Below are 13,552 nucleotides of genomic sequence, written 5' to 3'. Positions count from 1 at the left end.
TCCACGACTGAACACCAACATTGAAGGGAGGATGCAGTTGTCTGACACTGGGTTGAGAACTATGCAGAGTTTTATAGGGAGTCAGTGCAGGTGCTGTCTGAAGCTTAATGAAGGCCCTAAATCTCTTCTGTCATTTGCAGCTAACTGGAGCCTAAGCAGCCAGAGAAAAGGGGATAAGTGCCTGGGAGCCATCCTCATAAGGAAAAGAAAACATCCGTCAAACAACAACCACGGCAGAACAGCCTCAGTGTCAGCACTTGATGTCCATTCAAAATAAATACAGCAGGGAGACACATTTTCACAAGATGGGGGCAAGAATGTTTTCCATGGATGAAAGAGCGCTGGGTTTTTGGATAAAAAGAGACTAAAAAAAATGCAAAGTAGAGAATGAGGTCTGTTCTGTTGCCCGTTTGTCCCTCTTTGTTGCTTAAAATAGCTCTGATTAAGACCACACTTTGCTACAACGTCAGCAAATCATGCAGACTACATAACCAGGTATGAGCTCATATCCTGTCTGGGGCACTTTTTCTATAGCAGTGTAAAAGAGGGGAGGATAAAAGCAGATGGAGAGAGAAAGAGAGACTGTGGTTGTAAACCGCAGACACTAGGATGCTTACTGACCACCCTGATCAGCTTACTTAATTAGAATAGTTTTTTTAAAGGCCCAAACATTCATCACCTTGAATTTACTTTAATATCCAAGTTTTGCTTAACTTATAAGGCTACTAGATGCAATCAGCTGTATCTATAAAGATGTCATACGCAGCCTAAAGAATGTAGAGAAAATATGAAACTATGACTTCTGGGGAATGCCCAAGGGCACGAAATGTGATCAACCACACAAGCGGAGAGGAAAGACAAGGACGACAAACACAGTAGCCTTGAAGATCGAGCAATATTACGAGAGCAAAGAGAGTAACAGAAAGTCGGGGGATGAAAAGAGAAGCAGTGAAGGGTAAAGATGTGACAGAAGCAGGACACATCTGATTTTCAGAACACAAGGATTACAAAAAAAAGGGGGGGAGACTAAGCTAATAAAAGGAGAATAAATATGGAAATGGAGCACGGGGAACAGATCTAAGGACAGACACAAGCTGAGGGTGAAGAGGAAATAAATACATGAAGGGTTATTATCTATAGCGTCCAAAACAATAAATCTGTCATCCTGTGGCTTCGTGACCACCCATCAGCCTACAGACCTCCACTACTAACCCTGCATAAAAACATAAATACACACAGGTCTAGTGTAAGTTGGAGAGGCTAAGGACCACCTGAAACATCCTGGAAAAAAACAAAGATGCAACAGAGCAGCCTATTGACTGATGACGATGTCAGTTAGAGGGGATATCCCTAGTATGGTCCTTTCAGTCACACAGGCTCGGCCTTGTGAGTACAAGAAGAAAAACAAAGGAAGAAAGAAAAAAAGAAACAAGGGGAAAAAAGCACCAAGGTTAAATTATGTGAAAAAGAATTGGAATAACAATTTTGGAAAAAATCTCTGGAAATAGCTGTTTGGAATGGAAAAGTGAATGGAGGCAAAAAGAGGTGGTGAGTTTCTGAGTTTTGGAAACAGGATGAGGGAAGGGAGGGAACAGTAAAAGTAAAGAATAGTCGAGGGCAAATTAATGGACAACGAATAAGGAGGAGAGTGTAAGGAAAAAGGGGTTTAAGGAGATGCTTAGTAAAGAGGCTGAAGTCTTCTTTGAAACTCTGTGTTAGTCTTTTTATTTGCTTTAATATAGCTATTTTAATGTTTCCTGCTTAAAAAGACAACAACACCACACAATTACATCATTTTTTAAGCACCATGCATATGCGAGTCATAACTCCTGCAGGCCCGTGCTGGAAGCAGTTATGTGGGGGCACAAAGGAGGGATGACAAGTGATTGAACAAAGTTTAAAGCTGGAGTCTTTAATTCAGAAAGAATTCGTATGTGGAGGATCTCCACAGAAAAGATTAAGAAAGAGCGAGGGGGTTTCGAAATGTGGAGTGTGCCATTAATCATGCAACCCTGAAACACTTTGCCTGTAGAAACCAAAACAGAAGCAGCAGGTTGAAGTTAAAAAAACAAGTGCTTGATTGTCGCTTTGCTGTGGGAAATCTTTGATGTTTCTTCACAAGTTTTTACATGGCCGTCCATAGATTGGTCTGCGTACACCTAGATTAAATGACAGTAAAAAACCAAATAACTGCTATAATATTCTTTTACATTAACAGCGGATCATACTGTATGACTACAGTATCCACTTGTGTAAATCCCAACCTTTCAGTTCCCCTCTGCAGCTTTTCGGCATTATTCTGCTAATTGTTCAAGAAATCAAGAAACTTCTGCTAAAGAACTACCAACCATTAGTGAGCAAACAACTTTACTCAAATAACTTTTGTTTTGCAACTTGTGAAAGTAAAAAAGGAACTACAGAGGAGCAGTGTGCCATTTCTGTGTTGACAGGTTGTTTCTGCTGCTCCTAGGTGGTCAACCAATCAAACGTTATAAGTTTAAAAAAGCTGTAATAAAAGACCTTTGATGGAAATTGGAGTATACTGGTGAAAGCGGTTTATTAAAACATGTGCAGACAAGCATGGAAATATAGTACATAACTCAAAAGCTGAGATTGTTCAGTTCTAACAAGACTGAAAGTCAATATTTGGTATGACCACCTTTATTCTTTAATGCAACCTGAACTCTTAGGCAGGATTTCTTTTCATTTCTTTAAGTAGTCATCAGGAATAGTTCCCCAGGCGTCTTGAATGAGGGCTCTGGGGGCCAATCCATGACTGATAGTGGTTCATTGAGTGTTTTTGCTATGTCAGGATTATGTTTGGGATCATTGCTGAAACATTAAGCAGTTCCCAATCATATGCTTTATAGATGGTATTGCATGGTGGATCAAAATTGGACAGTACTTTTCTGCATTCACAATTCCATCAATTTTCAAATGCAGCCCTAAACAATGACAGATGATATTTAACTGTTGTATTTAGTTTTTAGGCCACCTCTTTTTCTTTTTTTTTTAAATGTTCAGGTACAAGGACTGGACTGCAAATGAGTGAAAAAGCAGCCAGTGTCCAAAGACAAACTGTAAAAAGACCTTCAGAAAACCTGGAGAACGACTGCTCTGAAAAAACATAAAAGACAGTCTTCTTCTTGTAACCAAAATATAAAGAAATGAGGAGTGGCTCAAGACTTTAGCACAGTACTATATAGTGCTTTTCTTCACTCACTGGCCAGTCAAAGCGCTTTTCACTTACACAAGCCTTTATAGTATACGTAGTGTTCGTTTTACAATGAACTTTAAGTGCTTTATCTATTTCAAATCAACAATGATGGTCATTTAAAAATTGAGAATTAACAGTTACACTAACAAACAAATCTTTTGACCGTGAAAGGAAACTGGAGGACCCACAAGCAAACATGAAAACGACTAGCAGAGTATAAATTCTTCATCATCAACTCGCTGTACAACTAACAAACACCTCACAGTTTACTTCTACAGGGAGTGCAGAATTATTAGGCAAGTTGTATTTTTGAGGAATAATTTTATTATTGAACAACAACCATGTTCTCAATGAACCCAAAAAACTCATTAATATCAAAGCTGAATGTTTTTGGAAGTAGTTTTTAGTTTGTTTTTAGTTTTAGCTATTTTAGGGGGATATCTGTGTGTGCAGGTGACTATTACTGTGCATAATTATTAGGCAACTTAACAAAAAACAAATATATACCCATTTCAATTACTTTATTTTTACCAGTGAAACCAATATAACATCTCCACATTCACAAATATACATTTCTGACATTCAAAAACAAAACAAAAACAAATCAGCGACCAATATAGCCACCTTTCTTTGCAAGGACACTCAAAAGCCTGCCATCCATGGATTCTGTCAGTGTTTTGATCTGTTCACCATCAACATTGCGTGCAGCAGCAACCACAGCCTCCCAGACACTGTTCAGAGAGGTGTACTGTTTTCCCTCCTTGTAAATCTCACATTTGATGATGGACCACAGGTTCTCAATGGGGTTCAGATCAGGTGAACAAGGAGGCCATGTCATTAGTTTTTCTTCTTTTATACCCTTTCTTGCCAGCCACGCTGTGGAGTACTTGGACGCGTGTGATGGAGCATTGTCCTGCATGAAAATCATGTTTTTCTTGAAGGATGCAGACTTCTTCCTGTACCACTGCTTGAAGAAGGTGTCTTCCAGAAACTGGCAGTAGGACTGGGAGTTGAGCTTGACTCCATCCTCAACCCGAAAAGGCCCCACAAGCTCATCTTTGATGATACCAGCCCAAACCAGTACTCCACCTCCACCTTGCTGGCGTCTGAGTCGGACTGGAGCTCTCTGCCCTTTACCAATCCAGCCACGGGCCCATCCATCTGGCCCATCAAGACTCACTCTCATTTCATCAGTCCATAAAACCTTAGAAAAACAGTCTTGAGATATTTCTTGGCCCAGTCTTGACGTTTCAGCTTGTGTGTCTTGTTCAGTGGTGGTCGTCTTTCAGCCTTTCTTACCTTGGCCATGTCTCTGAGTATTGCACACCTTGTGCTTTTGGGCACTCCAGTGATGTTGCAGCTCTGAAATATGGCCAAACTGGTGGCAAGTGGCATCTTGGCAGCTGCACGCTTGACTTTTCTCAGTTCATGGGCAGTTATTTTGCGCCTTGGTTTTTCCACACGCTTCTTGCGACCCTGTTGACTATTTTGAATGAAACGCTTGATTGTTCGATGATCACGCTTCAGAAGCTTTGCAATTTTGAGACTGCTGCATCCCTCTGCAAGATATCTCACTATTTTTGACTTTTCTGAGCCTGTCAAGTCCTTCTTTTGACCCATTTTGCCAAAGGAAAGGACGTTGCCTAATAATTATGCACACCTGATATAGGGTGTTGATGTCATTAGACCACACCCCTTCTCATTACAGAGATGCACATCACCTAATATGCTTAATTGGTAGTAGGCTTTCGAGCCTATACAGCTTGGAGTAAGACAACATGCATGAAGAGGATGATGTGGACAAAATACTCATTTGCCTAATAATTCTGCACTCCCTGTATTAATTTTAAACCTGTAGTCCTGTTCACTAGTATTTTTTCTCTCGTTCCAGCATTTCTTTATAATCTACTCCTTGCAACCTCTTAACAAAAACATAGATGTCATTACCTGGCCATTCCCAGACTTGAGAACCCTGCTGGGACAATGAGAACATCAAGTCGGGGAAAGGGGTGCACCCCCAGAACAGCATGGGCTGCAGCCAAACATTGAGGCAACAGCTTAAGGACTCCCATCTGCAAAAGGGAAACAAACCAAAAGCAAAGAAATGTTATTATAGCTCACATATTTAAATGATAAGGATTTTTTTTAACCGCTCCCCATGGAAATACAGTCTAATATGTTTACCAGGGTGCCAAGAGATGGTAGTTGAAAACCTCTGACACAGTGACACAAACGTCAACTGATGCCGTCTCCTTTAATCATACAAAATTTAATTAGCACAACTCTCAGTGGCTCTTTGTCAGAACCCACCTGGGCCTTTTGCAGAAGGCAGGCAGGGCTAAATACACGGTGTGGAATCACCCGCTGGGACCAAGCCGACCGCTCAGTAAATCGGCAAGGGTAGTCGCCATGGGAACAAGAAATGCCGTCATCCACCATGCCTGAATAATCAGTTACAGAGAGTCCCTCATCCTCAAGGGAAGAGTAACAGAATGCAGAGTCTACGCAGGTAGTCTGGTCCCTGCTGTAGAAGAAAACAGGAAAGAAAAGTTTAACCATAGGCTAATAACAACATTTTTTAAATTTCCATTTTTTTTCTTTTTGACTACATGGACCTTGAAATACTGAACCATCCACGGCACAGTGTGCACTGTCTCACTGAAATGAAAGGAGTGGAAATATGACAGTATACATCACAAACCACAATGAGCCCAAAAATATCTAAGTGCCGACATGCAATCACATTCACTCTAATCCAATATCCAGCACTAAGTCTGTCCTCGGCATCAGAACCGTTCCAAGGGTTTCAAGCAACAGCCAAGTTTCCTTCAAGCCATTCACTGAAAATAAAGGCCCTCCTTGTAGTTGGGGAATCATGGGGCCTGCAGCAGGCTATGGCTGGGCTGCTGCTGGAGGACAACCATGAGGGGGAGGAGGAGAATTACTGGAAACCATTGGCAGACTTGCCAACCTGCTGGCCAGCAAAAGGGAGACCCCAGATCGACCATGCCCTGCACAGAGGAAACCAGCCCTTTCGAAATTCTCCAACCTGCGTTTTATATCCTGTATGTCTATAAAATTTATGTAAGCCTCAGTTTTTCTATCCAACAATAATTTCTGCTGGGCACTGAACCTAATGTAATATGGTGAAAGCCTTTATGCATTTGTCATAAAAAAGCTGATTGAGTGCTGCACACTATTCATCACCCTAATTTCACCTGCACCATTTTTGGTGAAGTGTAAGGAAAGTTTGACCATAGAATGTGGAAGGGCCAGACTTAGGTTAATAACAGTCTGGAGAAGAGGTCCTACTAGAAGGAAAGAACACAGGAAAAACTAATAAAATACCTGCCAGTCTGGAGAGGAGAGCCCTTTACTACTTCACTTGAAGAACTTCCAAGTCTAGACACACGCTCAGCCTCAGTCCACTGCCCATACTCAGGCCCAAGTTTGGCAGTCTTGCCACAGTCTGTCCCGTCCCTCACCCCTTTTTCCAGCTCTGGGGGGATTTCTGCTGTGACTTGTTGCCAGTGACCCACTGCCAAAGTGAAGGTGGAAGCGGGCATGGGCATTGTAACATAGTAATTCCACGTTAAGAAATCTGCAGAGAAAATGCCAAAGAAGTGCCAGAGAGAGAAAATAAAAATGTCAAAGGTACAGAAGTAGTAAAGAGTTTAGACGACTGGCAGCATGGAGAAAGAAACAGAAGAAAAATCTGAACTGAAATGCCATTTTGCTTTTACTACACTGTCCAATCTGATGTGTTTATCTTTGACATTTTATTTCTTTCTAGTCCCACCCATCGGTACAGAGTGACACAATTCTCATGTCCACCTTTCAGATGATGTGAAAGTTATTAAAATCTTGAAAGGCAGCCAGAGAATTATCTTAGTCTGGAAACTGTTACTTCTATTATAAGTAAACTCACAGTACTTTGCAAAAGTATTGAGCCATATTTCTTTATTTTGTTTCCAAGAAAAGAGACATTCTTCTAATTTTTTTAAATAGTCATAAGTAATAGTTCTCCAGTCTTTCTGAATGTCTTTCAAAGGTTGTTTGAATACTGGCTGCTTTTTTGCACATTTCCTAATTTCCAGTCCTTGAACCTCACTATTTCAGACGAATGCTTTTTTGTTTACGCCACTTAACACTGACCTATGCATCATTCAAGAATAAAAAAAGCACCAAACTCAAGGAATGAATCAATGTTATGTCTACACAACAGACAACCTACCAAGAACCCAATTTTAAATTGTATTTTTAGACTCTTTGTTACCAGCAGCTTGTTGCAAAACCACATAATTTGTTCCACTTTATTTAGTTGAAGCTAGGAAAAAGATGAAGAGTATCTGAAAGTCATATCCTTAATAACTAGGAAAAAGAAAAAAACCCCAACAAAGACCTGACGCGGGATCTGAGACTCATCATAAATGGGCACAGGGTGGCTGTTAAGAAAGGGCAACAGGAAGAAAGGCCTGATGTATGCTAAGTTACAAATTGTAAAGGAAGTCAGGAGAGAGGTCTTGACAGCCATCTGTAAAACACAGTGGAGGCTCTGTCATGGTTTGCCACTCCATTTCAGCCAGTGATGTTGGGGATCCTGATAATGAATGCAGTACAACCATCAGATTTCGATCCACCATGCAATACCATCTGGAAAGAATCTGATTGGCAACAGCTTCATTTTTCAGCATGGCAATGATCCCAAACACACTGCTAATGCAGTAAAAGCATACAAAGGAGAGAAAAACATACAATGGAACACCATCAGCCATGGATGGAATCCCCAGAGCCCGGACCTCAACATTACTGAAGCAGCGTTGGATCATCTCAATGGAGAACGGATTAAAAAAAAGGCACACATCCAAAGAAAAGCTTTGAATGTCATTCAAGAACTATTCCTGAAACTCCTTAAAGAAATTACAAGAAAGATTGCCCAAGAGAGTTCAGGCTGTGATAAAGAATAAAGAGGTGGTCATACCAAATATTGATTTTCAGTCTCATTAGAATTGCACAAACTCTGTTTTTCCCTTATATACCGTATTTACATTTATGTTTACACATTTTCCCATTAATAACTACATCTACTTCTTTTGTGAGCTTTTGCACAGCATATCCTTTATTGTAAACCTTCTCTGTTCTCACTGGTTTGTTTGGAACAGATGCTGACATCATACATATTTGAATTACTGACCCAATCTGAAATGTGGAGCTCTAAAAGGTTTGTATTTGTATTTATTGAAAAATGTTCTCTACTGATTCCAATAAAATACAAAGACCTTTTTCAGTGCAGTTCGTACTCCTCAACAATGCTCTCTTTTCTCGAAGCACTGATATTGATGTTGTTGTTTTTTAAAAAGCATTAGGCTGATTTTTTTCTGTTTATTTGTTTATGTTTTTATTTATTCCTATTTTTTGTCCTGGCAGACAAAAAATAAATAAATACATAGCTAAGCCATTTTAAAAGCTTCACTGTCACACTATCTGAAGACTTAGCCAGCTCAAACTGGAGGTGACACGCAGATAAACGTGGGCAATCGGTAAATGTTATCTTATTTGGGAATTAGGCTGATAATGGCTGGTACCAGCTTTCAGCCGATACTTTGGTGCACACGTACCCTTTTTATTTAACCCAACAAATCCAATCTCTCAAACACATCAATAGTCCATGCTCCCATAATAGCTTTTAGCTTCAACACTGGACACTACAGACCCATTTATTCCAAGTAATGAAATCTAATACCAATCTCTTCTTTTCAGTTTAGTAGTCAATAAATTTGTGTAATATTCAAAAGTTTACAAATGTACACACACACACACATATATATATAAAACAAAGAAATACATATACAATTGAGGTTTTTGAAAAGCTTACGTGTGTCCCCATCTTCAGCAGGTACTGCCTGCTCCTCCCCACTCATCAAAACCACGCACTCACTGGGGGCCCGTACTGTTGCCTGCCATGTTGACATGGCAACAGGCGGCTCCTGGCAGGGGAAGAGGGCTCGGTTGTTGATGGGAGAACCGGCAGTGTAAACACACACCCTGGAAGGGTAAACAATGGTAAACTATAAACAACCCTCACTTCAATGCCCAAATGCACATAGAAACACAGACATAAGTAAGGCATACCCCACACAGGAGAGAATAAAATAGCCCGAGGTGTGTTTTTGTGAATGAATTAATCTGTATTATATTATTCTGACATAGCACACTCGGTATCTTACACAGTAACTTTGAACAGAGCAGATTTTATGCCAGTTGCCAGTTGTTGCTTTTTTTTAAATAATGTGCCAATCTTTAATGGAATAATTCAGATGATTTGCATCCTGAAACAAACCTGTTGTCCTGATCTTTGGTCCACCGCACTGAACCTCCTGCTGGTTTCGTCTCATAACAGATCCTGAGAGCACAAGGAAACTCCTGAGGTGATGTGACTCCATTTTTCCTCACCTGTAGACTCCATCGGTCTCTATGGAACTGCAGTGTGCTTCCATCCTGAGCACCGGGGGCACGGCCACACAGTGAAAAGAGCTGATGCTGCTGCCTCCACTGGCTGGAGGGCATGGAGATGAGGTTCTGAATAAAAGCTGCCTGTGGCTTCCTTGAAACATCCCCTGACATTTTAGATGTTACCTCTGGAAAGCGGCTTAACATGGCTGCCACAGAGGTGACGTCCACCTCTTCGACCTTTGACACGTCAAGATCACAGCAGTCCAACACTAAGGTGAACTCACCACCACTTGTAGTGTGCCACAGACTTGAAGACTGAATACTTTCTGCATCACCACACATCTTCTCCACCTTTGTTGTAGTCGTTTCAAGCTCTTTTTTACCATCCTCCAGAGCATCCACCTCCTTGTATTTGGATGTAAAACCATCCTGACTTCCTCCAGCCTCAGTCCTCACTCCCGAACGAGGCTCCAGGAACAGAACAATACTACCACTGATGACCTTACTGTCAAAGTGAACAGTAAGGTCCAGGACATAATGCCTGACCAGTATGTGGTTAGTATTCGCTCGAAGTGGAAGGTCATCCGTGTCAGGGTTTAGGTCCCCATCTGGGTCCATGTTACACCAAGGACATCAAAGTTGAGTATAAGATAGCTGAAACAGAGGAAACAGAAAAAAAACTAACCCACACTGACTGAGAATCTGAGGAAAAAATCTAACTCATTTCTGTCTGTGCATAAACCATGATGTGAATACACCATCATGGTGACTGCAGGCTACAGCTGCATTTAACTCCAATGAACTCTACACATGCCCACATTCCACAATGAAACGACTTTCAAACAGGAAAACAATTTCATGATCCAATTTTGATGTGTGTTAACAAAGCAGTACAAGTAAACAAAAACTCAACACACAGACAGTAACAGCTAACTATCTGCAGAAACCTATATTAAAGCTCTCCTGCTTTTATTTTTCCTGTCAGTCCTTCTATTCAGCCTGCTTGGGGCTGGAGGGAGGCTTGGCACGACAGAGGTGCAATTACTATTTACAGTGAGAAACCCTCAGAGCTTATTCAGTGCAGTTTATAAAATTATGAGCACTGAGAAAAAAAACATGATATCTTGAGCAACAGGATGGAGAAAAACATATCTTCCATAACTGTAAAAGATTGGACAACAACAGCCAACTCTGATCTATGTGACCACTCTTTTATTAAGCTCATGCAGCTTGTTAATAAAATTAGTGTCTGTTTACTGTTACCAAGGAAAGAAAACTTGAGTGTTGCTCTAAGGTTATAGGAATTATGTAGCAGTGGGCGGAAGTGAATGCCAGATAGCTGTCACACAGTTAAAAGTGATTAAGTTGTGTTCTTGGAGGCAGAGCAGGGCTTGCAGGCAAGTCACGATACTGCTCAACTTCGACCAGGGTTTTCCTTTCTTTTAATCACAGGCTAAAGTGTGAGAAAACGTAAAACAGAAACTTTCGGTCAGCACAGGAAACGAAGGTCTTCACCTCAGTGTTTCCAAACGCCGCACGACGTAAATGAACATCTGAAGTTTTAAAATTCACTAAAGTGTGAAGCTGGCTGACTGACATGAAGGAGTTCGGCTAACTTGCCATCACAGGTCTCTGTCATTAAACAGTCTGCGGTTCAACCGCAGCGACGGTGTCGCCACAAATAACCGGCTTCGCTGTGGATAACAGCGTATTTACTAATATTTGTACAAAACAGCTGGTAACATACCGCTGAGCATCACAAGCTCTCGTTTGTTCTACAACAAAAGCTGTATCCGTCCTGCGCGAGTCGAGCGTTGATGTCGTCACATTAGTGCGACGGCAGCGGATTGTAGTCCTTCACCTGAATCCTCCCCGCTCTCTCGAGCGCTGCACGTTATTTATTTTTTATGATAACTACGGAAGTAACGATTAAAATGCTTTTTTAGAATTAATATATACATTCTGATATATGATATCAAAAAGAATGAATGAGAACGAGAAAGTAGAGAAGTACCAGGTGCAAGAACAGCTGGAGCGGATGTGAAAAGTCCACAGTCACCTTTCTTCCCCATTCTGATGCTCGCTTTAAACTTAAGCAGATTGTGTTGACCATGTCTGCATGTCTAAATGCGTACAGTTGCTGCTATGTGACTGGTTAATTCAATAATTAGTATCAGGCAGATGAAACTGTATACCTAATAAAGTTGCCAGTGTGTGTAATTTTACTTCCTGTTCAGTTTTAGCTTCAGTTAAATTGCAACCTGGGGATACTCTTCAGTGTAATATATGCATTTATTTGTTTCTTTATTTTTTTGTCTACTTCTAAACATTTAGTTTTATTTAGTCCCCTATTTGTTCTATTTTTATTTTATTTTGAGACAAAGGACGCCAAAAAAAAGCTAAGACTCTTAACAGGAACCTTAAAAAAACAAAAAAACAAAAACAACTTTAAATAGTCTACTTATTAGTAATACATGTATTTTTGCATTTTAATTCAGTTATATTAAAATGTGATTGGACACAGTGGTGACATATATTAATTTTTATTCAGGTTCTTCAACAGCATTGCAAGTATGACAGTATGGAAGAAAAAGATCTACATTAAAACAAAAAATATGTACGAACATAAAGGATAACCATGAAACATGAACTCAGTCTCAGTGGGTGTATCCCATGAATACATCTTACAGCACTAATGTGGTACACGTTTTAAAAATAGGTATACATTTTTATCAATGCTCACAGCTGATGCATACTGCATAGCTATCATTTTATTTAGCCACCCCACAAAAAAAAAACAACAACAAAAAAAAAAACAAATCACCCAGCAGCTAATAAATAAGATATGTACCTAGAAACAAATATTTCCATGAGCATTAATCACATTGACAAACATGTACACCCATTTTTTGAAACTCCAGGCGCATTTACATCACTGCAATACAGAATGACCTGCAACATAACATCATTTAGATGAAATGTTTCATGATGTCACATAAAATCAAGTTGTCACAATTTAATATTCCAAGCAGTAATAAATTTCTTCACTGGAATGTGTTCTCACATACTGAGTAAACATAATTTGCAAAGTAAATCCGTGTGGAGTGACTTTTTACATTATTGCATTTCTGCTGAAGTTCCTCACCTACTCCTCACTCACAGTAAATACATAAGGAATTGAATTTGGCACTGTGTGTATTGCAGGAAGCGCGGTCTACTTACAGAGAGCAACTGAAACTGTTGGAACATACGCTGAGATTGTACAGTAAACTCAGTCACTGAATCCCACCGACTGAATAATATACTTCCAATTAGTATCATTATTGCTGTTATTTTATCTAAAAATACATTTCCATAAAATACAACGCAAAATAGTTTTAACAACTTTGTAAACATCTTGTTATTATCTGAAGTAATATTTCAAATATATCCACAATGCACACTTTATGTGTATTCCACGTGTGTTTTAGAGCCTTAAAAGCCTTTCTGTCGCCTGTGAAACTCTTAATAAGTTAAACTTTTCTGTTAGCTACATATCCAGGTACATGGCTGGCCTCAACTGTTAACACATGAATCTGTACCTATTTTTCCAGTGCACAAAAATCCATCTACACTCACTGCTCACACTGGAACATGTCATGCATAAGACGCCCAGAGTGGAATTTCAGAGGCCCTTTAGCACATAACAGAATCATTTATCATCACTGAGTACAAAGTGACTTCAGTATGGCACCAAAAGCTTCTAATCTAAACACAATCTAAATAAACACACATTCATTCAGACATTCACATACATCTATATACATGTACATACACAGAACACGAGCATTATTGGTACACACACACACACACACACACACACACACACACACACACACACAC

General features: G+C 40.0%; 1 protein-coding gene across 2 annotated transcripts in view; it reads right to left on the bottom strand.

Moving 5' to 3' along the window:
- aopep (aminopeptidase O (putative)) overlaps nucleotides 1–12,023 on the bottom strand; it is an 89,158-nt gene extending 77,135 nt beyond the window's left edge. For both annotated transcript variants that reach the window (XM_005918977.3, XM_005918979.3), the window contains exons 1-6: nucleotides 11,418–12,023; nucleotides 9,558–10,324; nucleotides 9,093–9,262; nucleotides 6,566–6,818; nucleotides 5,528–5,741; nucleotides 5,165–5,289 (exon numbers count right to left, since the gene is read on the bottom strand). In XM_005918977.3, coding sequence (XP_005919039.1) covers nucleotides 5,165–5,289; nucleotides 5,528–5,741; nucleotides 6,566–6,818; nucleotides 9,093–9,262; nucleotides 9,558–10,288 — 1,493 coding nt within the window. In that variant the 5' untranslated portion in view covers nucleotides 10,289–10,324; nucleotides 11,418–12,023. The remainder of the gene's footprint in view (nucleotides 1–5,164; nucleotides 5,290–5,527; nucleotides 5,742–6,565; nucleotides 6,819–9,092; nucleotides 9,263–9,557; nucleotides 10,325–11,417) is intronic.
- Between the last annotated feature and the right edge of the window lie 1,529 nt (nucleotides 12,024–13,552).

Source organism: Haplochromis burtoni, unplaced genomic scaffold (assembly GCF_018398535.1).
Source record: "Haplochromis burtoni strain Fernald_Lab_line unplaced genomic scaffold, NCSU_Asbu1 Contig_34, whole genome shotgun sequence".
NCBI lineage: Eukaryota > Metazoa > Chordata > Actinopteri > Cichliformes > Cichlidae > Haplochromis > Haplochromis burtoni.
The sequence above is the reverse complement of the archived record's forward strand: the minus strand, read 5'-3'. Positions and strand labels throughout refer to the sequence as shown.